This window comes from Haemorhous mexicanus, chromosome 2, assembly GCF_027477595.1.
Source record: "Haemorhous mexicanus isolate bHaeMex1 chromosome 2, bHaeMex1.pri, whole genome shotgun sequence".
NCBI classification, from domain to species: Eukaryota; Metazoa; Chordata; class Aves; order Passeriformes; family Fringillidae; genus Haemorhous; species Haemorhous mexicanus.
The window spans coordinates 114,863,330-114,890,631 of NC_082342.1; the positions used below are offsets into that span (position 1 = coordinate 114,863,330).

Consider the following 27,302-nt stretch of genomic DNA (forward strand, 5'->3'; position numbering starts at 1 on the left):
ACAGAAACCTTTGTTTGTGTTTCTCTTACCTTCTGCATTGGCTTGAGAAGGGCTGCAAGGAAGCCCTGAGAAACAGCCACAGTGAGCCTTGCCCAGCCCAGTGCCAGCTTTACTCCAGATGAAGAGATCTGGAGCTGGCAATCCAGATCATGCATGCAAAATGAATTCCCTGCATAAATGAGCATGCACACGAGCCTGTCATTATAGGCTCCTACCACGTAACTTCAGCTGCCTAACACTGAACACCCAGCAGGGAAGAGCCCCGTTGGAGGTGCTGTGTCTCCTGCTGACTCAGCAGGATGACAAACCTCCTCACTGGTGCCTACAGCCAGCCTGGCCATGCTCCCCCTCCCACTGTGCCAATCCCTCCCTAGGCACTTTTCCATATACAGCAGGCAACTCACATGCTACACATACATCACTCCTGGTGCCTGCTGCTATCCTACAGACAATTATAAAATAGTTATTTGGAAATGGCAGAGCTTCTTAAAGAGACAGCCTGCTAAATCTTGGGATGCAACCCTTCTTTCTCTCTTTCTTCTTTCCATTTGTCTTCTCAGCTGCTCTTGTCCAGCATTTGGCACTGCTCTGAAAGCTGTTGTGCCAGAGGGTTTAAAAAATAAGATAACCTTCTCCTGTGTTTTATATAGGTCCATTATGAAGACCAGAACTTTCTATCCTGCAACAGCAGAGTTAATATCTCTGAGATACTCTACTGTTCTACATCTGTAAAAAAGAAGCCAAAGCAAACCTGAAAGAATTTAGTATGGAAAACATATTCCAGCTTCAATGACACACTGGGGTTTTGTTTAGGTTTCTTTATTACGATGAGTCACAGTATGTAAACTTCACATGCAGTTACTGAAGTCATGTGTCTGCCTTATTTTAGCTTCAAAAACAGCAGCAATGCCAACATCCTTTGCTGCCTTTGAGACTTGAGAAGTCCTGAAAGCCAACAATGTTATGGTCCCCTTGGAAGCACTGTGTTGCTTTTTCACCCTTTGGCTAGAAAATAAAGGGGATGATTCTCCAGGTGAGCCTTCTCCACTTTGGGTGCTCCTTTTTAGGACTGTGGCATTAGTAATGCTGGCTGGACTCTGCTGCTGTCAGCAATGGAGGGTTCCCCTTTTGGGATGGTCTGACAAAAGGATGTCTCATTCTGTCTCTATTGCCTCAAGAAGAAGTGAGCCACACACAGGTGAAATCAGCACAGTTGTTAGTGCTGGAAGTTCCACTGCTACTTGCATTACTGGAGTTGTTCCAATCAGAAGTCCAGTGAGGGTGAGTGGAGTCCAAAACCAACTCCCCAGCCCTGTCCCCACCTTTCAGCCAGGCCCTGCAGGAGGCTGAAACTAAGCAGAGAGATTCCCACTGCTCCCATTCCCCAGGTGAGGCCCTGCAGTGCAGCTCTCCAGCCCCATTCACAGAGAGGCAGAGCAGATTCCCCTGGCTCAGTGAGTGCCGTGCCCATCCTTGCAGGTATAAAAGGGCAGCATGCAGCCATCTATATAAAGAATGTTCTTCAGATGGGTTATGTATAAACTGCCTGATGGCAAGGGTATCAAATGAAGGTCGAACATCAGAGACCTTTAGGCTATTACGAAATATGACTCATGGATTAGTTAACTGCCTGTCAGATTTTCCATTATGAAATTTAACCACAGCCCATATCTGCACAGCAGCAACACCTGTAGAAGTGCAAACAAACAAGTGGTTATATATGCACTTGCACTGAAATGGGTCAGCAGATGTGCTGTGGTATCAAAAGAATCTTTTTCCTTATTAATGAACTATGAGCTAAAGAACAAAAATGAGAGAAGGGGGAAAAAATGCTCTGGGAGTAAAAACCCATTGTTTTGAAGTTCCTGTTTGCCAAAGAATCTGCAAGATAAATCTTTACAGTTCAACTGTATCAGATGAATTAACATAAAAATTCCCCTCTGCAGAATATCATTATTATAGCCATGATGAATATCTGTGCTTCCTAATCCAAGCATTTGCTTTTCATGAGCAGAAGTCAAAAAGCAACTATTCCTGTTCTAGAAAATGACAATTTACACACTAAACTAAAAAAGAAGGTTGTAATAAATTTTGTTTCTGAAAATCAGTGAAAATATTTAGCCATTTGGTGGAAGACCCTCATAATTCTCTCAGCTGGTTGTTTGGAGGTGGCTGTAAATTCAGAAAGGCAGAAGCTGTGCTCTGAAGTTTCATCATGGGAAGTGGGGCTTTTGACCTGTGTGTCACTGGGTTGACTCCACAGGTGAGAGACACTCAGCTCACCTACTTTTAGATGCCTACTGTGTCTATCAATGCATCTGAGCCTGTTGCCCTGTAGGCAATTTAAAGGTATGTCTTATCTGATCTATTTTAAATATCTACCTTAGGATGAGATGATTCATGACCTCAGTGTCTTTTTCTTGCTTTGGCTGTATCAGGGGCTGGAGGTGACTGGCTTGGCTGCAGAGCCTTTCCTGTGGCCAGAGATGAACCCTGCCTGAATGCTCTGCCCCCACAAGGCCTGTAGTTTATGTGAAATGAGTTGGTTAACACAGCTCCTTGCTATGCAATGGTTTGTCCATATCACAAAGCCACCACCACATCTGGCACAAATGAATGCTAGCAGGCTGAAGTAGCCTAGAGGCTACTGATTAAAGAGGAAACCTGAACCACTTTGATGGATTTCATCATTACATCCTATTCTTGCCTCTAGAGATGTTCCAGATCACAAGGTAGGCATGGAGTTCTCACTCCTCCTACCACTGTGGCATTTAATCTGTGAAGACATAAGTCTCCATTTCTATGCCTGTCAGTCCAGCTCATTTCATAAACATTACATTCATTTAAATGCTAAACTGCTGCTCTACAAGAAGTTCAGAAGACATAAACTGTAAGGCACAATGAAAAACAATTCAGTCTCAAGAAGTAAAGTCTGAAGAGGGACAAAATAGCAGCACACAAATACATAAAAAGCAACTGCAAAGAGGAAGGAAATAAACTATTCTTCCTGTTAACTATGGAGACTTAAGTTACCCCACAGTGAGGTGACATACAACAAGCTGTGCAGCCACTTCTCACAGCTGAGCAGCAGCAGCATTCTTCCATCTTTTAGAGAATGGGGAAGCCACCAGGAGCTGCTGTCTCACAGGGAGGCGGCAGCAGCAGCTCCTACCTCACTGCAGGCACTGAGCTGCCTGCCTTGGAAAGGGGTGGGAGGGTTACACCTCCACCGTGTCCGTGGGTGTCAGAAAGGAGCTGGGAGCCCTTGGCTCACTAAGCAGCTTTTCAGTCTCAGCATGAAGCAGGGTTCCTTCCTCACAGCTGGGGAGCAGTGGCTGTGGTGATGTGACAGCATCCTGGGGCCCTGCCCCTCAGGAGAAGCCAGTCAGGGCTGGGAGCCCTCCCCCTGTTTGGGGATGCAGTTGGTATTCTGGAGATCCAGTCTGATGAGCATCCACCCGGAGTGGATGGATATATTTAGTTTCAAGGCAGTGTGATGGACTAGATGTCTCCAGAACCCTTTATCTTTAATTATTTAAGTGGAAAGGTTGCAATATGCACACTGAAGCCTGAGCTAAGCCTCTCACAAGGGAGTGGGCCAGAGCTCCAGCTGTGTGACCTGCACTGCTGATCAAAGCCAGCAAGTGGAACAGGATGGCCTTTGAAGACCTATCTAGGAAAAGAGAGACTTTTCTCCTAACAGTAAATTTTTAAATAAAACCTGCCTTTCAGATGGCAGATTCTTTTTCTGGTGCCATCTGAAAGATTCTGCTTTTGGGCGCTCCTCCTTACTACTCCTTGTTCCTCTATAGGAAATACTGCTCCAACATGATATAAACAAGGTAGAAAACATTAGGAGAGGTGGAGATGAGGGGGGAAGGAAAAGAAATTATTTAATTTAAAATAAAATCAGAAACAAAACAGGTTTCACTCAGCCACATTCCTATTCTCACACTCACAAGAGCTGCCACCAGGCACCAGGCCAGCATGTTTAAGCCATTTAACCAAAAATCCAGGCAATATGAAGTTTGTGCCCAGGTAATGGGTCCAGGATCTGTGTGATGCCATAGAGAACACAAGGGATGCCAGCTCTGAAGTCCTGGGTTATTCCTGAATTGGTGACTATGCACAGGGTTTGGGTATCTTTTTGTAGCTCTTTGGAACTGTCAGTATCTCCACCTGTCCCAGCTCTGGCAGTCATCAGGACTAATCACGTTTTTTCCATATCTGAATGCCCTGAGAGACAGCAGGTCAATGCCCTGTGGTCTTGATGACCTGCTAACCTGGTGGCATTAACTCAGGCCACCAACCTTTGTATTACAAGTCCCTACACTACCCCCATTCCCTTCCTGGTGATCCTTCCCCTGCGAAGTGACAGAGCCAACACTGCAGCAACAGGGAGGAAAACAGGAAGAGGGACCTTCTTTCCCCTTTCTCCCTAAGACCAGTGTTGGCTTTGCTTCATGGGCTTCATGGCTTGTCCTTTCAATTCCTGGCATGGCTGTGGGGAGCTGGGGGTGTCCTCAGGACCCTGACAATCCCACAGGCATTTCTGAGCTGTCAGAGTCACCCTCTCAATAAGGAGCAACACTGGGCATTCCTCAGATGGCTGAGGCCACTCTCAACCCAAGCACTCCTGGCAGCTGCACCACAGTGCACAACCACCATCTGCAAAGGTCAGACCTTGCCAGGTGCTCACAGCTGGCAGCAGAAGTCAAACCCCTGCACACCAAAGCGGGGAGTGCTGGCAAGTGGTACTTGACCAGTGAGACTCTGAAGGGATTTCAAAGAAGACTCTAATGTTACATTTATGTTACATAACATAGAAGTTGCACTTGGTATTTAGAAATGGTAATTAGGAAAGGCTTACAGAAACTGAAATGAGAAACATTAATGCCTCCTTCAAAGTAAAACTGATGCTGAATAATGTAGGAGCCATCTTGACTAGGTGCCTATTTTGATTTAGGCAATTACGAGCTTACTAGTTCAAACCAGTTCACAATTAGAATGTGAATCCAAGATTTACTGATGTGCCTCTTTCCTTTCTTCTTGCTGCTATGAGTTTCTCTTCTTTTGTCTTCATCTTCTCTTCTTTGGGCTTGCCTACAAGAGAAAGGCACACTCATAAAGTTACAATCTACTTGTACACCAATAGTTAACTCCAGGCATTCACTCAAAGAGGGGCAGTAGATGGATACTCATGACTTGGCCATATTGAACAACATCATACTGAATTTTTTTTTTTTTTTGCAAAGGACTCAGTTTTTAATACCTACATGAACAGAGTGGAAGGAAATGCACAGAGGTAGCAGTCCCTACTTCTGTCCTGTGAGTGCTGTGGATTGGGCTGTCTTGGTAGGAAAAAAGCTGCAGTGGGCAAGAACTGATCCACTGCCCGAGCCAGGGCAGCGACAGCAGCAGTCACTGGTGTTGGGCTACCTGTGTCCAGCAGATTGTGGCTCCTGCAGAGATCAGGACCGTGCCCCCAGCCTTCCTTCCCATTCGGAGGTTGCAATCTGCAGCAGGAGCTGCTGGACTCACTTCGTTCTGATGTAGGAAAACTTACTGCTTTGCAAGTTCTTCCTGCTCCTAATTGACCTGATCTAACCTGAAATAAGCCATTTGTATTCCTGCAGAGGAATACCAGGGAGTCCATGTGGCTTTTTGCCCAGGTTTAACGTAATTTCTTTAAAGCAAACTGCAAATTAATAGTAGTGTAACTTTCCTGTGCAGGCAAGTCCTTAATCTAACTGGAACATGTAAAACAGCATTTGGGAAGACAAAGCAGTGCAGACTTGGAGAGTGAAAGAGGAAGGCAATATAATTTGGAGTCCAGTGGGGATGATGCAGAAATCTGAATGCAGAGAAATAAAAATTATTAAGGTTTTTAAAATCCAAGCTAGCAAGGAATCTAGGGATATGAAAAAATACAGCTCAACTCAGAAATTTTCAGTGTTCAGAGAATTGCCACATTCTCCATTCATTCTTCCACTGGGGACAACAACCCTTGTCATTTTAGTCAAAAAACATTCTCTCTTCCATCCCCTAAAAGTCTGAGTCCACATTCATGGCCTCACTCTCCCCTGTGTCTGATCCTCATGTAACAAGAAGAAATATGAACAAAACTATGCTTGTACTTCCTCAGTTCTCACAGAGGCTTGTGACTACTTCATCTTGTCACTAAACCATTACAGAAAATAAAAACAGGACTTCAGTAAAGAAAGAAAAAAAAAAAAAAGAGAGAGAGAAGCCTTGAGAGTTGCCTCAGATAAGTAGTCCTATGTATGTTTGAAGTAACTAAATCTTTTGTGTGTACCCTGCTCTAGAGTCATAACTTATAAAACTTCCTGATTCTGTCTCTCCTTTCAGCTAAGAGTCCCTGCTTTCTGTAAACAGTCTGTTGTGGTTTTTCAGAACAAGATGAGAATTTCTTTGAAGCTTGAAAACAAACTCCAGGCATCTCTTTGGAGAATAATAATGAATCTGCTCTTCACTAAGCCCCCTCCAATCGACTGTGTGCATTCCACCTACTAGTCTGGGAACATGGAGAGACCAAGGGAAGGGGAGCCAGCAAGGCTTGGGTGGTAGCACACTGGCCAAAGGACCAGCAGCTCTTAATCAGATTGCCTTTAATTCTTCACATGAGTTAAAGGCATTATGTGCTAAGATTGAGGAAAGAGGTGTACTCAGCAAAGGCAGTGATAGAACAAAGTACTGCAGCATAGGGGAGTATTTTGTAAGAATTCTGTCAAATGCTGTCCAGTCACAGTTTAGTAATCACTGGCAATGCCAGTGAGAGGAACCATTGGGTTCCTTTGCCCCACACACTGTATAAGATTCTGCCTTTTGATGCTGAAAAATGTCCACAGAAATTTAGGAACTGATCAGATGGAACATGTGGAAATTATGCTGCTAAAGACAGATCTCTGGTATTAATGAGAGATAGTCACTGCTGACTAAAGACTGTTTCCAAATCCCTTTGCTAATTTGCAGCTGGACAGCATTAAATTTATATTTTGATTACGCTACCATCTTACAGTATGAAAGACTCACAAAAATACAGTATGGGGTTTTAACCTCATAAGCAGCTGTGTAGAACAAGAAACAACTCTTCACTGCTACAACTTGAGAATTACATCCATCGTAGGATCATTTTTTTATGACACTCTGGATGTCTGAGCTGCTTTACCAGTGGTAAAATACCTCCTTTCCTTAGAAGTGAGTCCATAGCTGTGTACAGTGAGAAATCTGCTTGTTAAGATGGTCAGCAGTGTAGGACCTGTTGATAGTTTCAAAACAGATAAGGAAACTCGTGTGCACAAGGTCAGTATCTGTCAGCACTGGGTAAAACACTCTAAAACTCAAGATACAACTTCATAAACACACTGATTTCACAGCACATGTGGCTTGGTGGCAGGAGGTGATACTGGCTTCCTAACACAACCTCCTCAAGACTCAGAAACCTGCATTTCTGGTTGTTTTGGGGCTTTCAGTGGAGCCATTCAGAATGCCTGCCAGATGGGGCTCTGCAGGTGAAGGAATGCCAGATTTGGGAATTTGCTGGCATTTAAGAACTGAGTGTCCAAAAGCCCGGCAGTGTCAGCTTTTGAGGAGTTTTGGTTGAGCCCACTGGCAAAATCTTGCTGAGTTTAACGTGAGCAGGGCTTGTGAGGACTCTGGTGTTGACTCAAGTGCTCATGAGCTGCTCAGCTTCCTCCAGGGAATTGTCTGAGTCAGCTGTGGGAAAATTAAAAGCGAAACTGAGAAGATGGCAACTCTTGATGGAGGGAAAACTGACTTCCCTGACTGCAGGATCAGGATTTAAATTGCTGTGATACCTCTAAAACAGCAAAGGATTAATTACTATCATTTTCTAGTGCATATGAATTATCACAAAGAATGCCCTTGTTTGTAAAACACTGCAGACCTTGCAGGGATGTAAAGGGAACTGCAGAATTCTTTAGAATTTAGGATTGTCTGCAAAGTTGTAAGAAGAAAAGGAATTAAAAGTATTACTTAAAACCTGCTTTCAAAAGAAACAAAATTTGGGCCTACATCCAGTAATAGTTTATTAAAAAATACAGAAACCTTTTCCTTTTAACTGTCAGGAGGTTTCAATGAAGAAACCTGAGAGCTTTTAGATTATATAAATAGGAGCACCTGGGGAAGAAATACAAGCATAAATCTTTAACTCTGGAACTGTAGCTGGATGGAAAAGTGTTATGGAAGGTGAAAGCAGAGTACTGGTAAATGTTTTGTTTAAGACCAGAGCATCACAGAATTGAGTGGTTTGTTTGTGAGGAACATGTGTTGCTCATTCAAGGACTTGTTTGTGGATGTTTAAATCTTAAGTCTTATTTAAACCCTGCCTCATAGGGTTTTAATTTCTGCATCAGGAAGACTTTGGCTCTAGAGCTCAAAATTTAAGGGCAGGAAAAACCTAGGCAGAGATGGGCTGTTGAATGTGTGAATACTGTGGAAAAGTTCTGTCTTGTTTTTAAATCCCATGGTGAATCATCCTTCTGGAGAATGGATCTTCCTGTGGTTTTCCTCTTGGAAGAGGCAGGAGCCTGAGGAGGAGGGAAATGGAGGAATAATTGCTATGTGAGGATCAAGGACAGCCAAACCCCGTGTGCTTTTCCCTGTGCCTTCAGAGCCCCGGCTGACCCAAATTCAAGGAAACAGCTTTACTATTCTCTGTGTCAGCAGGCTGTGAGAAAAGGGAATGGGGTTACTTGTGTATTTTTTTTTTCCTAATGACAGCTCAATGTTAACTATTTGACTGATGCTTACAGTCTAAAAGTCCTGATGAATGCAAGGTGGGGCTATTTGTGGATGTAGAGACAGCGGGCAAAACTGACGCTACAGGGAAAACAAGGGCAATCCTTTGGCACGTCAGTGTGTCTAATGGCTGAGGGGCTTGGAGAAAGAGCTGATGAATATGCACAGTGACTACTAGAACCCACCAGCGGTGGGCTGGGGGAGCGGCTCACAGGGGATGATCTGAGCCCTGCAGACCCGCAGGTTGGCGTGTCCGGGCCTGCGCTAGGGGCAGGCGAGGGGGGCACGCCGGTGTGTTTGCTCCGGGAGCAGCCGCCCCTCCTCCCCACCACGCCGCCATTACGCGCTGCGCCACTGCCTGCCGAGGGGGGAGCGACAAGATGGCGGCGGCGCCCACCCACGTGACCCAGGGCCCGCCTCCTTCTAGAGGCGTCTGAGCCGCGCGCGCGTGGTGCGCTCTCGCGAGAGCGGCGAACAAAAGGACAGCGCGGCGCAGGCTGTGTGTTGGTGGGGTGGAAATGTGTCCTGATCTCGCGAGAATTCGCCGCCGCTCTCCTCCCGAGCAGAGCCGGGCGGGAGAGGGGGGAGGGGAAACCTCGCGGTACCGCCGGGGACTCCGCGCGGGCCCGGCGCCCCGAAGTCTCGCGACAGCTCCGGTGGCGCGTCCCTCACCAGGCACTGGGCTGCGCGGAGTTCTCGCGATAGCGCCGGGAAGGGAGGGCGGGGGGGGCGGTCGCCGTGCGCGCTGAGGTCAGCGCGCGCGGCAGGGCGCGCGGGGGGCGGGGCCTATATAAAGGCTGGGCCCGCGGCGGGGGGGGCTCAGTCAGGGCAGCGATTCGTGGCGGAACCAGTGACACCCACGGCAGCGACCTCCCGGCCCAGTGGATCCCCATTTCTCGAGGCGGAGCGGGACGAGCCCGAGACTGATCTCTCGTTATGAGTCATGTGGCGGTGGAAAATGCCCTCAGTCTAGACCAGCAGGTGAGGGACGAGAAGCGGAAAGGCCGCTCCGTTACCCGGAGGAGGCGCGCGTCGGAGGCTCTTGGGGCGGGGAGGGCGGCAGGGATGGTCGGGAATCTTCGCGCGGGGCTCCGCTCCTCGCTCCCCAGCGGTCGTGTCGCAGTTCCCCCCGCGGTAACCCCCACCTCCCCCCCTACGCGGCCTGTTGTGGCGCACTCGGTCGTTGCGCAGTTAACGCCGTGCGGCGGCCCCGCGCTGTGCCGGGCCCCCCCCCGCGGGGGTGCGTTGTCCCCGCGGCCGGGGCGGAGTTGCGGGGGTGCGGGGCCGCCGGTGTCGCCCGGGCCGGCCCCCGTCCCGCTTGGGCCCCGTGGCCCCCGCGCCGCGCTCGGACCCGCTTTGTGTGGGAGCGCCGGGAACCACAGCGGCCCCCGGCGGCCGCAGCGGGAACTGCATCGCGGGGGGAGGAGGAGGAGGAAGGGGCGGTCAATGACCGCCATTGTGCGGGGCGGAGGAAGGGGGGACACACACACGACACCGCGCTTTGTGTGACGCCCCTTCCCCGGGGAGGCGGCGCTGGCGGCCGCCTTTGTTCGAGCTCCGGTGCTGCCGGGCCCCGGTGACGCAGTTGGGCCTGGAGTCGTGTTGGTCCGCACCGTTTTTTATTATTTTCTTTTCATTCCTGCATCCCCCGCCCCCTCCCCGCGCTGGGCGGGATCGATGGTTATCTAACCCTCGGGGAAGGAGGCAGGGGCAGGAAGAGCCCCATCTGCTGCAGCGGGACCGCGGCCGGGCAGCGCTCGCCCTCGGCCGCTCCCGCGAAGTAGGTCATGGAGACGATCCTGCCTTCCCCTCTCCCCCGCTGCCCCCCCGCGCCACACGTGACGGGCGCCGGCAGCCGGATTAGCCGCTCCTGCTGCGCCGGGAATCCAGCCCGCAGTGCCGCACTGAGATGGCGCCGGGGCTGCGCCACCCCGGCCCGAGGCAGCGCCTGGGAAGTGTTGTCTCCACCGCGGGCATCCAGTGCGAGAAAATTCATCCATCGCTGCTTGTTGGTTTTGGAGAGCCGTCTTGACCTAGTAGAGAGCCTGTAAAATGCTGTTAAATATAAGAACCATTCTTAAACCCTGCATTGATGCTTTGATCAACTAGAAAGATGGCATTTTAAGAGGTAGCTTTAAAGAGGATGTTACGATGTCAGCCGATTCTTAAAGAACCTTTTGGCGGCAGCTCATGCAACTGAGCCCCGGAAAGCACAGTGCATTGGACTAATACAGCTCATGTTGGAAAATACCTCTGTGCAATACAAAACTCATTTGTATTTAAACATTCCTTGTTTTTCTGATACATGTTTATAATCCCTGCCATGTAGGCAAACAACTGTAATAACTTGGTTCTTAAACTTTTTCGGTTTCCCACTGCTTTCTGCTGAAATGAGTCCATATTGTGTTTGACTTAACACCTTTGAGCGGCACACCAGCACTGCATGAACTGAACATCTTCTGGGGAACTTTACTGTGAGACTGAAGACTATAAAAGCTATTGGGTTTTTTGGGGAAAACAACCCAAAAAAATTCTGTTTCCTGAAGATGTCGGCAGACATCATCTAATGTTTTGGGAGCAGTAGTTGCCTCAAGCGTGAAGACTGTAATGTCTTAGTAGTTTTACTACAGCTGAAAATACCTTGAGTCTCTACAAGTAAAGTGCCCAGTTAAACTGGCATTACTTCTGCTGAAGTTTCTGTAGCAAAAAAAAAAATTGTCACTGACCCAAATCCTAATGCATTTGAGTGCACTGAAATTCAGTCTACTTAAAATGGCTCTTTAGCCTGCAGGTAGAGTGAAGCAGAAGTCTGTGGTAGTGATTTGGTGGGTGGGATACTCTGCTGGCCTTGGTGCTTGTGTGGGTGTCTGTTTATTGGTGGGTATAAAAACACTAAAGATGGTACAGCCTGAGTAATAATAGGAGACCTAATTTGGCACGACATAAAAAAAAATTTTGCAGTAGCTTGTTTCTGATAAATGAAAAGTTTTTTTTTTTTTTTATCTTAGCATAAATTCATGGTAAAACATGTTGATACTTGTCTTATTTCTTCTAGTTTTCTGGTCTAGACTTGAATTCCTCAGACTCTCAGAGTGAAGGAAGCTCTACAAGTAGTAAGTACATGCAAATTCTCAAGCTTACAAACACACTTATAGAAATTGGGGGCTTGTAGCTGTGAAAAGCAATTTCTAAAGCCAAAATTCGCAGAGACTGATGAGGAAATAGGAGGTTGCCAGTTAAGCTTGCTTTGAAAACAGTGTGTGTTTTAGGTAGAACCACTTCATTTTGTGGCGGTACAGTATGTGTGCACATTTCTGAGGCACTTAATTAGCTGCAGAGAACTCAGTGTTCCAGTTCTGTCCCAGATTTTCAGTTGCCTCCCTTCTGAGGTGGTGATTTGTCTTAAAATACCAGGTGTAGAGCAGGAATGTCAACTGTGCTGATACCAGTTCACTGAATAGAAAGTGATATTGATATACAAGGTTTAAGTATGTTAAGAGGGGAGAATCTTCCAGGAATTCACATTCAGCTTGTGGCTGGTATTTTCTCATTCATGTTGCTTTAGCAGACAGATGTTTCTGGATTGTAAATGAGGATTGCTATTCAGAGGCAGTTCATTGTGGCTTCTGGTTTGATCTGAGCTGAATGGAGGGGATGGGTGAATTTAAAGGGAAGGAAAAATACTGGTAGTAGTGTTGTGAGTGCCAGTACTTGAATGTCACAGTAAATATCTTGAGCTGCTCAAGTATCTGGCACCAGCTTAAGCCTTAATGGGTTCTAGGAAGACAGCTTTTGTGTAGATACTGTAGCACCCATAAATGGGTGTGTGATTAGGTCAGAGGAACACAAGACATCTGTGCCTTAAATCAGCTCCCTAAATGGGTACGCAGGAACTTTACCTGAGAGCATGTTACCAAGTGCTGTATTAATGGATTCATGTTTAAAACGCTGCAAGTGGCCTTAAAGGCAGATGTTTTTACCAAGCAGAAGCTGTTGTTGACAAGATAAGCATTTCAAGGTGTGCTGACCCGACGGGCCTGTAACCCTGCCTTTCTTTTGTCCTTTAGAAGGCCGATACATTCCTCCTCACCTGCGGAACAGGGAAGCTTCAAAGCAGGGTATGTATCAGAAACACTGTGCCAACACTAAACTGGCTCTTGCATCTCCAGGAGCAGACTGTGGAGGATCTGACAGTACTGCTGAAGGCAATTACACAGACTGCTTGACTGTCCTGTGCAGGACATGGCAACTTTATCTTCTGCTTTTAGATGCTCTTCTAGATCCCTTCACCAGCCTAAATCCTAAGCTCAAGTTTAGTGTCCGACTGATGAAATACCTTCTGGGTCTGTGTAACAATTAGCTGTAACTGAAGCAGATGGAGTCTCCCATCTTAACTTGCTGTGTAATCTTGAGTGTTGGTCTGAATGGATTTTGTGGGTACTAGTTTTTCTGCTAATGACTGTGTTGTGGAACTTAAGAGTAATCAGTTGTTTATTATGAACAAACAGCCCAGTTTCGCTTTGTAAGTGCATATCTTTACACAGAGAGGTGTTGTCCTTGTTCAGCTTCTTGCAGTTTTTATGGAAGCCCCTGGGAGTACTTGCAGAAGGAAATGAAGGCTGTTAGTGAAACAAACAAGAAGTACGTGGCCTGTTTTGGTCACATGTTTACATAGGTGTTTATGCTGAGAAACGGCCCTTCCATCTTCTGTTTGAATCTCTAAACAGAGCATAATATAGAGTAAACGTTTCTTGGGACACTTCAGTGAAGTAAATAATGACCTTTCTGTGTAAGATCCCGAGGGGGCAGGTGCTGCAGCATGTGTTGTCATGTCTCGTGGCTTGGGTGGATGTGAGAGAAACATTTCCTCTACCACCTATTGAAATATACCACAGTACAGCAGCTAAAACACTTCCTGCTACAACGTAAAGAATTGAGGTTTTGTGGTATGGGAGGACTTGGATCTCATCTGTTTCTAAAGCTGTAAACTTTCACAGATTCTTTTCAGTACTGCAGGAGGATGGCTTCCATTATGAGTGGGTGGGAGGGCAATCATTATATGATAATATGTCTCACAGTGCTTTTGGAGCTATGTCACTTGAACTGACTAGATGAAAAATGCTTCTTTCTAGCCTTAGACTATTTGAAGAAAGACCAGTCTGTTTTTGTCTTGCCTTTGTATGTGTCCAAGCTACTAGTGGGTTTTCAGGGTTTTGTGGGGTTTTTGTTTGTTTGTTTTTGTTTTTGAGGTTTTTCTGGGGTTGTTTGTTTGGGTTTTTCTTTGGTTTGGTTTTTTTTTTTGTTATGTGAAAGAAGTGTGGCCTGAAGCACCAAGTGATGAACAGCATGTTAACAGAGCTGAATGTTCTAGGAAAAAGAGAAGGACTGTTGGTTGGCAGCCAGTTCAGTGCTCTTGTTCCCAGTCACATTGACCTCAAATATGAGCAGTCTTGCAAGAAACTGACTTGCCAAATCTGAAGAATGTGCAGGTTTCTCAAAAGCAGGGAACAGCTTTAAGGTGGTTGTGAACATTTGCTGTTCATAGATTTCTTATTCTTGTATGATGTTTAGTACCTACGTTTTGTGGGTAAACGATGCAGTAACCTTGAGTTCTACCATGACCTATTAGGGGTAGGACTGACATTGTACTTTCTTGTGTGCAAGACCAGAGTTCAAACATGGCAGTGTGGGTGTGATTACATGAGGCTTTTCTGTGGACTTCATCTTCACCTTGCAAAAAGGTAAATAGGTCATGAGACCATAATCTGACTTGTGGCTTGTCCAGTTAATAGAACTTTGGCTGCCAACTTCCTTTGGTGTAAACCTAATGCTCAAAAATTGCCTTTAAACCTGGCTGAGTGCTGTACCACTGGCATCTTCCTGGTTCCCTGTGACAGGGTTCATAATTGCTGAATAGAAAAGTTTCAGTTCAGTACCCTGTTGGAAGCATCATGAGTTTTGGCTTGTAAAAGTGAGCTGTCTTGTAGGATGATCTGAAGTCTGTTCTGCAGTTGTATGTCCATTAAAGTGATGTTTGCTTCTGTTTACCTAACTCAGTGATTTCTTCAGCTGCATTGGAACTTCTGAATTTTGGCCACTCCTGGGAATTTTTAATGACAGATTTTTTCCAAAGCTTAGACATGAGGCAGCAACCTTGACATGGTAGTGTTTAGCCACACAACAAACTATTGAAGCAGCCTTACAAATGTGGCAATGTGATGGGGAAGAAAATCTTCCATTTAGCTGCAGATCTGTCCCACTAATACTAATCTATTAGTTTTGTAAGTGGGGAGTAGGGTAGTAGAGAACTACAGGAAATAACAGCCTGCATAAAAATAATGTCCTTAGGTTACTTAATGGTAGTTCTGTTTCTCAGCTGTGGGAGCTCAGTGTGCAGGGCTGCCTGGCCTGAAGTGTCTTGCTTCCATGAGCTCACTCGGTAATACTAAAGCTTGTTGTCATGTAAGTTTCTTCTTGAACTTCCTGAAAGCAGCTTCTGGATATTTAAACTGTGATCTGATCTATAGTAGATCAAAAAGTAAATGTTAGGAGCTCAACTTAAAGGTCTTATCCTCCCTAAAGGAATCTATCATTCTATTTCTCCCGTCTTAAAAATGCAATGATTATTGCTACTTTACGTGGCAGGTTTTCAAGCGATCTGGCAGTGATTAGTGTTAGTGTTACAAAATGTGAATTGAAATGCTGTTTGAGGGAGATGCATTGACATCTGTAATGCTGTTCATAGGTGTAAGGAGTACAGAGCTGCTCTGGAAGTTGATTAACTTTAGTGAGTTCTTATCCCTGCCGTGAGGAAGATGTCCTGGATGGAATATCTACTGGTTTTTACTTAAAAAAACCAAAAGCATTGACATTTTAGGGAATTTCCTGGTAGTCTTTGCACAGCATTGTAGTCATTATCTTCAGAGAAGGTGATCTCTGATCTGTTATGGGTTTTCTCAAAGCATTTACTTCCAGTTTTAATTTACCATTTGATGTCTGAAATTCTGACTGTTATGCCTGTCATTCACTTAAAATTGACTTGTATAGCCTGGTCCTGTGTTCCGTGCTGATCCACAGATAAAGTCAAGAGTAGGAATGCCAGACTAAAGGGCCTGGAATTGGTGAAGCAGGATGTGCACACCTGTCTTTAGTGTAGAGGTTGCTGCGCTACCTTAAAATTATGGCAAGGTACCAGCTTCAGAAATTAGTTATTCACCTGCTGTAATGAGCTAGGTGAATGAGGCTGCTTTCTGGGCTATTTGGAGTATAAAATTTTGACTCTTTAAGCTTCTGAGGCTTGGTAGAAAATGTGAAATAGTGTCAGTTGAGTTTTTTCACTGTTAAGAAGCTACATCTGTATCCCTGACGATGGCTCTGTCAGTACCAGTGCTGTTAGATCCCTTGGCAGGATGACATATCCAAATAGTTAAAAGTTACTCATAATAAAATCTGTATTTAGCTATCTTTTAAACAAGCCAAAATAACCTTCTTGAAATTAATGTCTTTGAGGACCAGTACTGCTTCTTAAAGCACTTTAAAGGTCTTGAAGCGCATTCCATGATCTTGTGTGCTAAAACCTATTGGATTAAATTAAAAAACAGGCAAGGTGAATGACACTCTTTAGAGAACATTAAAAAAAGTAGGGTAATTCTGGTACCAAAACCTTTTCAGTTAGGGGCTGTTCTAGGCCCAGTCTTTCTTTAGAAGGAATTTGTTCTGTGGTTGCTGTTATTGTCTCATGAATAGGTCTGGACTGGTTTTGTCATGGCAAATCATGCTCACAAGAGTGGCATTATTTGTTTATCTGTTCTGTTATTTAACTTATTCTCTGCTGGAATCCCATAGCTGAGATCAAATATGTTACACAAAGTTGGAGGTTGGACCTCTGAAAGGGAATTTATAATTTCTTAGTCCAGTACCAGAGCAATGTTTAAAGCTTAACATTTCTGCTACATCACAAGCCCTGGTAGCAGAATAAAAGTGAGGTTTTTTTTACTCTGGTATTGGCAAGCTGAGGTACTTTGTATTCTTTTGAGTTAACATATGTAAGTAGGCACCCACTGTAGGCAAAAGTAAAAATGCTTTGGAAAAATACAGTGTGGCTAATTTGTTGTGAAGAGATCCATATACCTTCTCTGAGTATGGTGCTGTTAGTTATAGTCTGTGCAGGTCACATTGCTTTGTGTACTTGCATTATGAAACATTCTAATCTCTGTTTATATTTCTGATACCATTTATTGATCCGAGAGGCCTTGTTAATCTCCAAAAACTAAACGTGTAGTCAAGGATTTGTGTTGGAGAGATGACGTAGATGAGGCTCTGCAGATGTAGCATCTTTAGGTTTCTTCTGATAGCTGTCTTTCCAGGGTAGGCAACTGAAATACTTGGACTAAGGCAAGTGCATGTTTTTTTAAAAATCCCATCGTGCCTGTACAGGCAGGGAGAAATTTTAGTTCTCATGGGTGGTGAGAAATGTTGTTAAACAAGTCTCAGCATTCAGGCGTCTTCTGTTCATGAAGGAATTCAGTCCTATAGACCTTTCAGTGAAGACTTCCTGGACAGAAGTGTTTTTTCTTGTAAAAGCCTGGGCTGTGCAGTGTTTGGCTGAACTGCCTTTCTGTGCTAGGTTTCGATAGCGGTGGCTGGAGCTCCAGACGAGACAAGGATGCCTACAGCAGCTTCGGTGCGCGCTCCGACCGCGACTCCAAATCCAGCTTCTTCGACCGCGGGACCGGCTCCAGAGGAGGGAGGCGAGTACCTCTTTGTCTGGGTGGTGCACACGAAGTCTGCCTCAGCTCTAGCACTGCACTTGTCATCTTGATGTCAAAATTAGAGTTCCAGGTGTAAGGAGCCTGGGAGGGGAGGAGAGAGGGAGAGAACCTTGCCTTTAAAGCTATGTGACTTCAAGGATGGGCAACTTGCATGTTGAAAAATGTGCCCTGTAGTCTGCCACCAGCCACTCACTGCAGCTGTAGTGCTTGGCTGATTTCAGCATTCACCAAAGAAGTGCTAGGTGGGTGGCTACTTCAAGGAGAACCATGAAGAGCTATTGGGAGCACACACAATACATCACTATCGATTTTTTTTTATTTCACTATTTTTTTCTTGTTTAAAAAGTGTAGTTAATAAAACTGGGTGAGACTCTTGCAGGTTCTCTGCCTTACTTGAGCAGTCTTACACACATCATGCGTTGTATGCACGAGTGTGGTGAGAGTGACCTTTACCGACTACTTAGTAAAGCTGACCTAGTCCTGTATCCAGACTTTTCTCAAACATGATTTACCAGGCCAAAAACTAAGCAGTTGAGGTAAGGACTTCTTCCACCTTCTTTCCAAGTCAGTAATACAGGTGAGCTCCCTCTTTATGAAATAATTATATGACATAATGGAGGTATTTGGTCACATGTGTGGTGGGGGAATAAAGGAAGAAATTGTACGCCTGGAGGGTTTTGTCTGGACATGGGAAGCCTGTGTAGAATGAGGCAGAGGAAAGGGTGGGGGGAATACAAAATAGTGCTGCTTAGGAGGTTTAAACAGAGCTCCCTACAAAGAAATGGCAAAGACTGAGCAATTTGGATTGCAGCTTCACTGGCAGATGGCTGTTTACATTTGTTATGCTTAATCAAATAAAACTGGTGATATAAAGTTCACTGTGTTAAGCTAAACTGAGCTCTGAAATCATGACAAACTCTGACACAAAAAAATGTGACCTGGTCTGATGGTTAGGACTAATTTCTGTGCTTAGGTCAAGAAGCAAGTGTGGATAACCTAATGATTTTGAATTGTTCCACAGTTGTGTGTGTAATACACAGAGCATACAGTGCTGCATTGTTATGGCTTTGATTGTGCATGTCAGTACCCCGTTGCTGGGAAGGGTGGTCTGATTCTCGTGCTGTATTTAGATACGAGGAGCGTGGCAGAGGCGGGGACTATGACCGGAGTGGCTTCGGCAGATTTGACCGTGGCGGCGGGAACAGCCGCTGGTGTGACAAATCAGATGAGGATGACTGGTCTAAGCCTCTCCCCCCGAGTGAACGCCTAGAACAGTAAGTCATGGAATAGGACTGATTCATGGGGCAGGACCACTTGATAATTCCAGCAAGTAAAAATACTTTCCTCTTCTGTTTTTAGGGAACTCTTTTCAGGAAGCAATACTGGCATTAACTTTGAGAAATATGATGATATTCCTGTTGAAGCAACAGGCAGCAACTGTCCTCCACATATTGAAAGTGTAAGTTTTTTTTTTTAAGTCTGTTTTGCTAATATATATAATAGTGACTATTTTGCATAGGTAGCTTTGATGTCTTGGTGTCTGGAGTTAGGGATGAAAGGAAACATTGTCTTCCCTTCCTACAGCTAAGCTGTTTTGCAGAAGAGGTTTGCGTATGATGAACTAAGACAGGGAAGAAATTGTGTAAGCTTTTTCAATTAGCACTCATAGCTTACTTTTTAACTGTAACTTGTCCTTAAACTGTGAACCTGTGAAGAAGTGGAAATGCTTTGGAGGTGCTGACTGGGTAGCAGCTGCTAAGGCTTGGGCAGTGTTAGGCTAAACACGGTGTGTGTGTGCTAGTGAAGTCTGCACTTCAGGCTTGGCTGGCTTTTTAAGAATTGCTTAGAAAACTGGACTTAGTTCTGTGTTACTCTGTAACTTTATAGGCAATTTCTATATGAAGGGCAGAAACAAGAGGTACTTTAAAAATGACTTGTTAAACTGAACGTTGTGTTACATGGTGGTTGAAGAGACGGATTCTGATCTTAACCCCTTTAAATATCTTACAGTTCAGTGATGTTGACATGGGAGAAATTATCATGGGAAACATTGAACTCACACGCTACACCCGTCCTACTCCAGTCCAGAAACATGCAATACCTATTATTAAAGAAAAGAGAGACTTAATGGCCTGTGCTCAGACAGGTAAGTCAATAACTCTTTGTTGCTTAGTCACAGTAGAAGTGGGGTCTTGTATTACTGCAGGTAAGAGGTAGAACCTTCTGTGCAGTGTAGCAATACTTGTGTTGGAAGCTAATTTTAGTTCTAGTCTTGCATCTGCTTTAGATGTGACTTGACTAGATTTTCTGTGTTTGTCCCGAGACATGTTCATGTCTTAAACCACATTTTCTTCAGGGTTTTGGGTTGCTGAGGGTGCTCCAGTGTCACAAATAGCAGCCATAGCTTGATGCAGGTGTTACTGGGAATGTGCTACTGATACAGCATTAGTGCTGTAGTAGATAGTAACTCTTAATACTGGCTTGTGTTCTACTAGGGTCTGGGAAAACAGCTGCATTTCTTCTACCAATACTGAGCCAGATATATGCAGATGGCCCTGGTGATGCCTTGAGAGCAATGAAGGCAAGTATTCAAATACCCACTCCTGGGAAAGCAGTGACCAGTGTCATAGGTTTGGGGTTTTTTCACATGAGCTGATGTGTGCTACTGAACATGATAGCTGGTCTTATATGTTGTCATCATTTTGGTATGATAGCCAAGCATCTCAACTTCTAGAAGACTTCAGGTGTTTCCTTTAAATCCAGGCTGTGGATTACTTTTCTTCCTACCTGAGGAGTTGACTGCAATTTTTTAAAAATGAATGGTTCTGTTGCATAAATTTAAAAGACACTTCTCTTGCTACCAAAAGCTACTTGGTCACACATCTGTGTCTTAGTAATTTCAGAATAGGGAGTAATTGGTTCTGTGGCTATTACTTCTCTGCTGCTGAAGTTGTTGTAGAGACCAAGATTGTGTGCAGCTGTTGCCATAGTAACCCACAGCTGAACCTTCAGCACTGTAATAGAGCTGTTTTCAGGAGCAGTGCTCAAATTGGCTCTCAGCCATGCTTTGTCTTTCTTAAACTTGGTGACCTTTCTTAAGTATGGCCTGTAGTAGCTTTTTTCTTTCCCTTTGTGTTTTGGATGCTCATGCCAAGGTTGTTTTTTTTCTTCAGGAGAATGGGAGGTATGGGCGCCGTAAGCAATATCCAATCTCACTGGTCTTGGCTCCCACTAGAGAATTGGCTGTGCAGATCTATGAGGAAGCCAGAAAGGTAGATCTAACAGTTTATTATTATAACATAGCTCAAGTAGAATTTTTCTTGGTGCTAACTTACTTTGCTTTACAGTTTGCATACCGCTCCAGAGTTCGCCCCTGCGTTGTATATGGTGGTGCAGACATTGGCCAGCAGATCCGTGACTTAGAACGTGGATGTCACTTGCTTGTAGCAACTCCAGGACGACTGGTTGATATGATGGAGAGAGGAAAGATTGGACTGGATTTCTGCAAGTAAGTGTTGTTTGTCCATGTACAAATGACATATAAAGCAAGATACAGCTAAGAACCACAGATAGTAGCTTTTGGACTGTCTAAATATCTAGTTGAGAATTTGTAACCCAGTGCAGACACCTGAGCACAGCTTACAGAAAAATGTTCTCAAGATGTTTTTTTTAATGCTGTTTAGGTACCTAGTCCTTGATGAAGCTGACAGAATGCTTGATATGGGGTTTGAACCTCAAATTCGTCGAATTGTTGAACAAGATACTATGCCACCAAAGGGGGTTCGTCACACCATGATGTTCAGTGCTACTTTCCCCAAGGAAATCCAGGTACTTAATGAGAGTTCAAATTCTTTGAAAGCTCATAAGGCCAAAGAAATTTTACCTTTGGAAGGAGGAAAAAGTATGATTTGATTTTGATTTTTTTTTTTTTTCCTCCCACTTCTTAGATGCTTGCTCGTGACTTCCTTGATGAATACATCTTTCTGGCTGTTGGCAGAGTAGGTTCTACATCTGAGAACATCACACAGAAAGTAGTATGGGTGGAAGAGCCAGACAAACGATCGTTCCTGCTTGACCTGCTAAATGCCACAGGTAAAGAGCAGCTGCAGATTAGCAAATGAGGCAAAATTTAGAATAGGCAAGTCTAATGACTCCCAAGAAAATTTTCTATTGATTAAATGAATGAAAGGGTATTTTGTTGACACGCAGTGAGTGTATTGCACTGTTTAAATGCCCGTATCAAGTTAATGTAAGCACGTCTGTTAATAAAAAAAGGGGAGGGAGGTCCCCAGTGATGTTATTTTAGAATAAATGGGCAGAGAATTGAAGCTGCCTATTACCAGGTTATGGAGCCTGTATTTGTCTGTGCAGCTTTTCTTCTGCTAACCTGGGCTTTAATTTTTATTAGGTAAAGATTCCTTGACTCTGGTGTTCGTGGAAACTAAAAAGGGGGCAGATGCTCTAGAGGACTTCCTGTACCACGAAGGCTATGCCTGTACAAGTATCCACGGAGATCGCTCCCAGAGGGACAGAGAGGAAGCACTGCACCAGTTCCGCTCTGGCAAGAGCCCCATTCTTGTTGCCACAGCAGTAAGTGAAATCTGTAAAACTCAAGCATGTGAGCCTATTTCTTGGCCTGTGGAGTCTTACTGAGATTTGATTGAATCATTTAACCACTAGGTAGCAGCAAGAGGACTGGATATCTCAAATGTAAAGCATGTCATAAACTTCGACTTGCCAAGTGACATTGAGGAGTACGTACATCGTATTGGCCGTACAGGCCGTGTAGGAAACCTTGGTAAGTATCACCTGGGGCTTTCACAGACAGCACTTCATACCTAAGCTGACAAATGCAGTCCTATAGGCTGAGTAATAAATTTCAAATAAGTACTTGAGAGAAGCCTGTGAGCTGCCTTCTCTGACCAAAAGCTGGTCACTGCTGTGTAGCCACTGTGGAAAGTTTACCAGTTCCTTTGGGTAATGTTCTCAGTGCCATCAAAAGGCTCTCTTACTACATGTAAGCCTGGTGTCTGCTGTGTCTGTCAGTAAACATGATTTTGTGATGAGCTGTGATGGAGTAATGGTCTCAAACAGCTTTCTCTTTAAGTAATTCTAGTGTTTTCAGGCTTGGCTCTGAGGAACTGCAATGTGGAATGGGTTTAAGTGCTGTGGTGTACTTGGTTTGTGTCTAGCCAAAACTGAGTATCTCCTTCAGGTCTTGCCACTTCATTCTTCAATGAGAGGAACATAAACATTACAAAGGACTTGCTTGATCTCCTTGTGGAGGCTAAGCAAGAAGTACCATCTTGGCTGGAGAACATGGCCTATGAGCAGCATCACAAAGGAGGAGGCAGCCGTGGGCGATCTAAGAGGTAAGAGGCACAGCTTTGGCTAGAGATGTATATTCAGTCTTGTAAGAGACAGTTCTGTTATTGGTTGTCAGTCTGAAAATACACTTAAAGGATGATAAGTGCAGTATAAGCTAAGCTTGGTGTGTGCAAAGGTGACAGGGTCTGGTTCTATCTATTCATAAGGCAGTTAACACATAAAACCTCTTTCATTTCAAGTGAGCAGCTAGATACAGCTGAATGATGTTATCAAAAACCATTTTAGAACTGTAAAAGCAGCTGTTCTGAAGTTTGGGAGAAGGTAGTGCAGTGCCTACTGACAAAATGAGAGAGAAGAGAATGAAGGTGTGAGGCCACTTGTAAAATAGTTTTGCTGTGGAAACCTGAAACACTGTAATACAAACCTTTGTTTACTGGCTTACAGGGGTAGGATGAGAGAACACTTCTCTTAATATAGTTATCATGATCCAACCACATTTGGTTTGGTGTTTTTTGTTTTCCATTTTGCAGTACACTTATAAAATACTCACTGTGTGCATCATAAGATACAGTCATAAATGCATTGCTTAAACACTCAGATAGGGTTGGAAATCTTGTGGAGGCAGAGATTTCACCGAATCACATCTTTCCAGGTAGCCTTGGGATGCTTGTGAAGTGTGCTCACCTCAGCGGTGGCTGTTGTCCTGCTGTGGTTGGTACCCAGAGTCAGAGTACATCAATCTCAGTGTGTGCAGTGCTCAGAATGCCAGTGCTTGACCCCAGTGCTTGTCTCTTGCCCTCTGCAGCAGTCGGTTCAGCGGAGGCTTCGGAGCCAGGGACTACCGGACGAGCAGCGGCTTCGGCAGCAGCAGCTCCAGCAGCAGCCGCTCCACCAGCAGCCGCAGCGGCGGGAGCGGCAGCAGGGGCTTCGGAGGTGAGGGGCTGGGCAGCTACACACACAGTGCTTGCTGGGGGAAAACTGGATGTAATGTTGGAATAAGAGATCATCTGGTGCTTGTCATGCAGTCTCAGCGACCTGCTCGGATCTAGGATAATGCAGGTTACCTGACTGATGGTTTGATGCTACCTGCCTTTCCAGTGTTAGTTCAGTGTTGTGCATTTGACAGTACTGCTGGGTGGGGTTCTTTAATAGCAGATACCTGGGTTGTTTTCTTGTTGTAAAGGTGCAAATCTTTAGAGTTAATTAAGCGTCACTTTCTCTTGCCTTTCGTAGGTGGTGGTTATGGAGGCTTCTACAACAGTGATGGATATGGAGGAAACTATAACTCCCAGGGGGTGGACTGGTGGGGCAACTGATCTGCTTGCAGCAGATACCCCAACCCCACCAAACAAGCTAATATGGAAACCACATGTAACTTAGCCAGACTATACCTTGTGTAGCTTCAAGAACTCGCAGTACATTACCAGCTGTGATTCTCCACTGAAATTTTTTTTAAGGGAGCTCAAGGTCACAAGATGGAAATAAAGGAACAAGTAGCCCTATCTCGAAGGTGGTTTTGAAGACTCTTATTGCTGTAGTCAGGATTAACTCCCCTCCCACCCATCCCCACCCAGAAACTGCATTTATAATTTTGTGACTGAGGATCATTTGTTTGTTAATGTACTGTGCCTTTAACTTTAGACAACTTTTATTTTGATGTCCTGTTGGCTCAGTAATGCTCAAGATATCAATTGTTTTGACAAAATAAAAATTACTGAACTTGGGCTAAAATCAAACCTTGGCACACAGGTGTGATACAACTTAAACAGGAATCACTGATTCATCCATAATATTACAAAGAAAAACTTATGCGGTAGCCTGCATTAGGGCTTTTGGTATCTGCAGATTTGAAAAATAAAACATCTTGAAGCATATCAATGCAATTTGTTTCTAATGTGGCAAAACTGTACTAAGTTAAAGTTCTGATTTGCTCACTCTATCCTGGATAGGTACTTAGAACCTGATAGCCTTTAATAAGCCATTCCAGTCATGATGAGATGATGTATGGATACATGCATACATTAAAAGCACTGTTTTTGAAGTTAATGCAAGTAAATACAGCAATTCCTTTTTCAATATTTAGGCAGATCATTAATGTGAGCTAGCCAAATGTGGGCAGAACATTACAGGGAACGTTTAAAGGTCTGATAACTTGAAATAGTTTTTAGGAGAATTCATCTATTTAGACTTTTTAAAAATGCCTGCCATATGAAATTGAAATGGTAGAATGGCTGACCATGGCAGTGATTGGTCCTCCGTAAGGGCCTGACTGAATTTTTGGTCTAATAACGCATGCTAGTGTTGATGTTTTTTGGTCAAGAGGGTATGAACAGGAAGAATTATGCAGCAGGCTTTATTTTAATGCAGATTCACATTACTCTGTTCAAGCTGCGTGGAGATGTTAAACTGGCTTACTGTAGACTTTGTAAAATGGCTCCAGAAGAGTTACAAACAAACCTGAGATCACAGAGGTTGGAAATGTACATAAACTGCACAAGGTTTCAATTCTGCTATTAAAGTGCAGTTTTAGTCAGTTTTAGTTGCATAGGTTTCCATTGTATTTATAGTCTGTTATGCTAAATCTGGCCAAAGATAAGTATTGTCCACCAGAAAAATGCCTCTGCCACTTGGAATATCTGTGCTAACTTTGCGGCCAGAGCATTTAACAACTAATCTACAGTGGCATAGGAAAATGGCAAAAATCTCCTAAAGTGCAATAGATTTTTTCAAGTGTATTGTGCCTTGTTCTAAAACTTTTATTAAGTAGGTGCACTTGACAGTATTGAGGTCATTTGTTATGGTGCTATTTCAAGTCTAGGTTTAGGCCCTTGTACATTTTGCCCATAACTTTTTACAAAATACTTCTTTTATTGCACATTCAGAGAATTTTATATATGTCTTGTGTGCGTGTCCTTAACTTCCAATCTTATTTTGTCTCTTGGAGATTGAACGCAGCTTGTTTAAGGAGAAGGAAATAGATTCTAAAACTTATTTGGGACCATGGGAATGATAGCTGGGAAGAAAACTATTTGCACACGACAGATTTCTAGATACTTTTTGCTGCTAGTTTTGTGTAATATTTATTGAACATTTTTGACAAATATTTATTTTTGTAAGCCTAAAAGTGATTCTTTGAAAGTTTAAAGAAACTTGACCAAAAGACAGTACAAAAACACTGGCACTTGAATGTTGAATGTCACCGTATGCGTGAAATTATATATTTCGGGGTAGTGTGAGCTTTTAATGTTTAAGTCATATTAAACTCTTAAGTCAAATTAAGCAGACCCGGCATTGGCAGTATAGCCATAACTTTCTGATAGTAAAACAAAAATTGGCAACTTAAAATTAAACATGCCAAGGTTTTGATACACTTGTCTTAAGATATTTATGAAACACTTCTAAACACTGATGTGAAGTGTCCAGATTCTCAGATGTTTGTTGCGTGAGTTTTGTTTAGTTGTGTGTTTTTTTTTTTTTTCAGTGAATGTCTGGCACATTGCAATCCTCAAACATGTGGTTATCTTTGTTGTATTGGCATAATCAGTGACTTGTGCATTTTAGCAAGTTTTATCAGCCAGCAATATTTTCAGTTCAGATACAAGGATTCAAACCAATATGCAAGAATGGATTTAAACTTGCTGAATGTGAAAATTGAACTTCAAGTCACTGTAGGTTTAGAATTGCTTATTGTATTAGTTTAGATGCTAGCACTGCATGTGCTGTGCATATTCTTGATTTTATTAAAATAAAAAAGTTGAACTGCACAGTCTATTCATTTGTGAAGCGTCACTCCTGGTTTCTGAGCTCTGTAGCCCCAGCAGTCTCATTCACGTGCAGCTCTGGAAGCAGGTGACTCTAGTGTGGCACATGTCAGTGTGGTGGCAGATGGCAGCCAGGCTCAGGGCTGTAGCTGGAAGAACCTAAAATGGCCTGTGCCCCACAGTGCAGGGTTACTGTCAAGTGTCAGAGGTGGGAGAGATGAAAACCTCCTGGGTTTGTTCATTAGGGGAACCAAATTAGGCTGTAACAACCTAATTAATCCTTGTGGAGTTGGGTTGGTTCCTCAGCCTCTGACTGCTCGTCTCACAGTTGTCCCTCTGAATTTCACAGGAGTGCCTTGTAGAGAGCCTTAAGTTTTGAGGTCATACCTGTTCCTTGTTCTAGGTATTGAAAAGCCAAAATGAGGTGAAATACTGGAATATCCAAGGGAGTAGAGTGGAAGGAATAGATTCAGGTGTTCCCAGTATCTTTGAAGTGAGATAAATTTGCTCCATTTGAGAGAAAGTGATTTAGAAAGAGCCTGGGTTTTGAGTTTGGTGCTGAAATGACTGTAGAAACCTGTGATTTTTCTGGTGAGTAAGGAAGGGAGTGGGGGGGGGGGAGGAAGCAATACCTGGGACCTCTGATCCATAGAAGTGTGAT

The 27,302-nt window shown here is 44.2% G+C and overlaps 1 protein-coding gene across 1 annotated transcript; it reads left to right on the top strand.

Annotated features, from left to right (window-relative positions):
• The first annotated feature begins 9,580 nt into the window (after nucleotides 1–9,580).
• Nucleotides 9,581–26,644, top strand: DDX3X (DEAD-box helicase 3 X-linked). The gene is made up of 17 exons (XM_059839992.1): nucleotides 9,581–9,762; nucleotides 11,837–11,894; nucleotides 12,849–12,899; nucleotides 17,408–17,531; nucleotides 18,683–18,826; nucleotides 18,912–19,011; nucleotides 19,563–19,698; nucleotides 20,048–20,133; nucleotides 20,726–20,824; nucleotides 20,900–21,060; nucleotides 21,236–21,380; nucleotides 21,500–21,644; nucleotides 21,961–22,142; nucleotides 22,233–22,350; nucleotides 22,768–22,924; nucleotides 23,686–23,813; nucleotides 24,114–26,644. Exons 1-17 carry the CDS (start codon nucleotides 9,718–9,720, stop codon nucleotides 24,194–24,196), a joined length of 1,962 nt encoding a protein of 653 aa, XP_059695975.1. The 5' UTR covers nucleotides 9,581–9,717; the 3' UTR covers nucleotides 24,197–26,644.
• The last annotated feature ends 658 nt before the right edge of the window (nucleotides 26,645–27,302 follow it).

Coding starts and splice junctions, on each gene's coding strand:
- DDX3X (XM_059839992.1), top strand. CDS start 9,718: ATGAGTCATGTGGCGGTGGAAAATGCCCTCAGTCTAGACCAGCAG. Junction 18,827..18,911: donor CCGAGTGAACGCCTAGAACA/GTAAGTCATGGA, acceptor TTCTGTTTTTAG/GGAACTCTTTTCAGGAAGCA. Junction 20,825..20,899: donor TCTATGAGGAAGCCAGAAAG/GTAGATCTAACA, acceptor TTTGCTTTACAG/TTTGCATACCGCTCCAGAGT.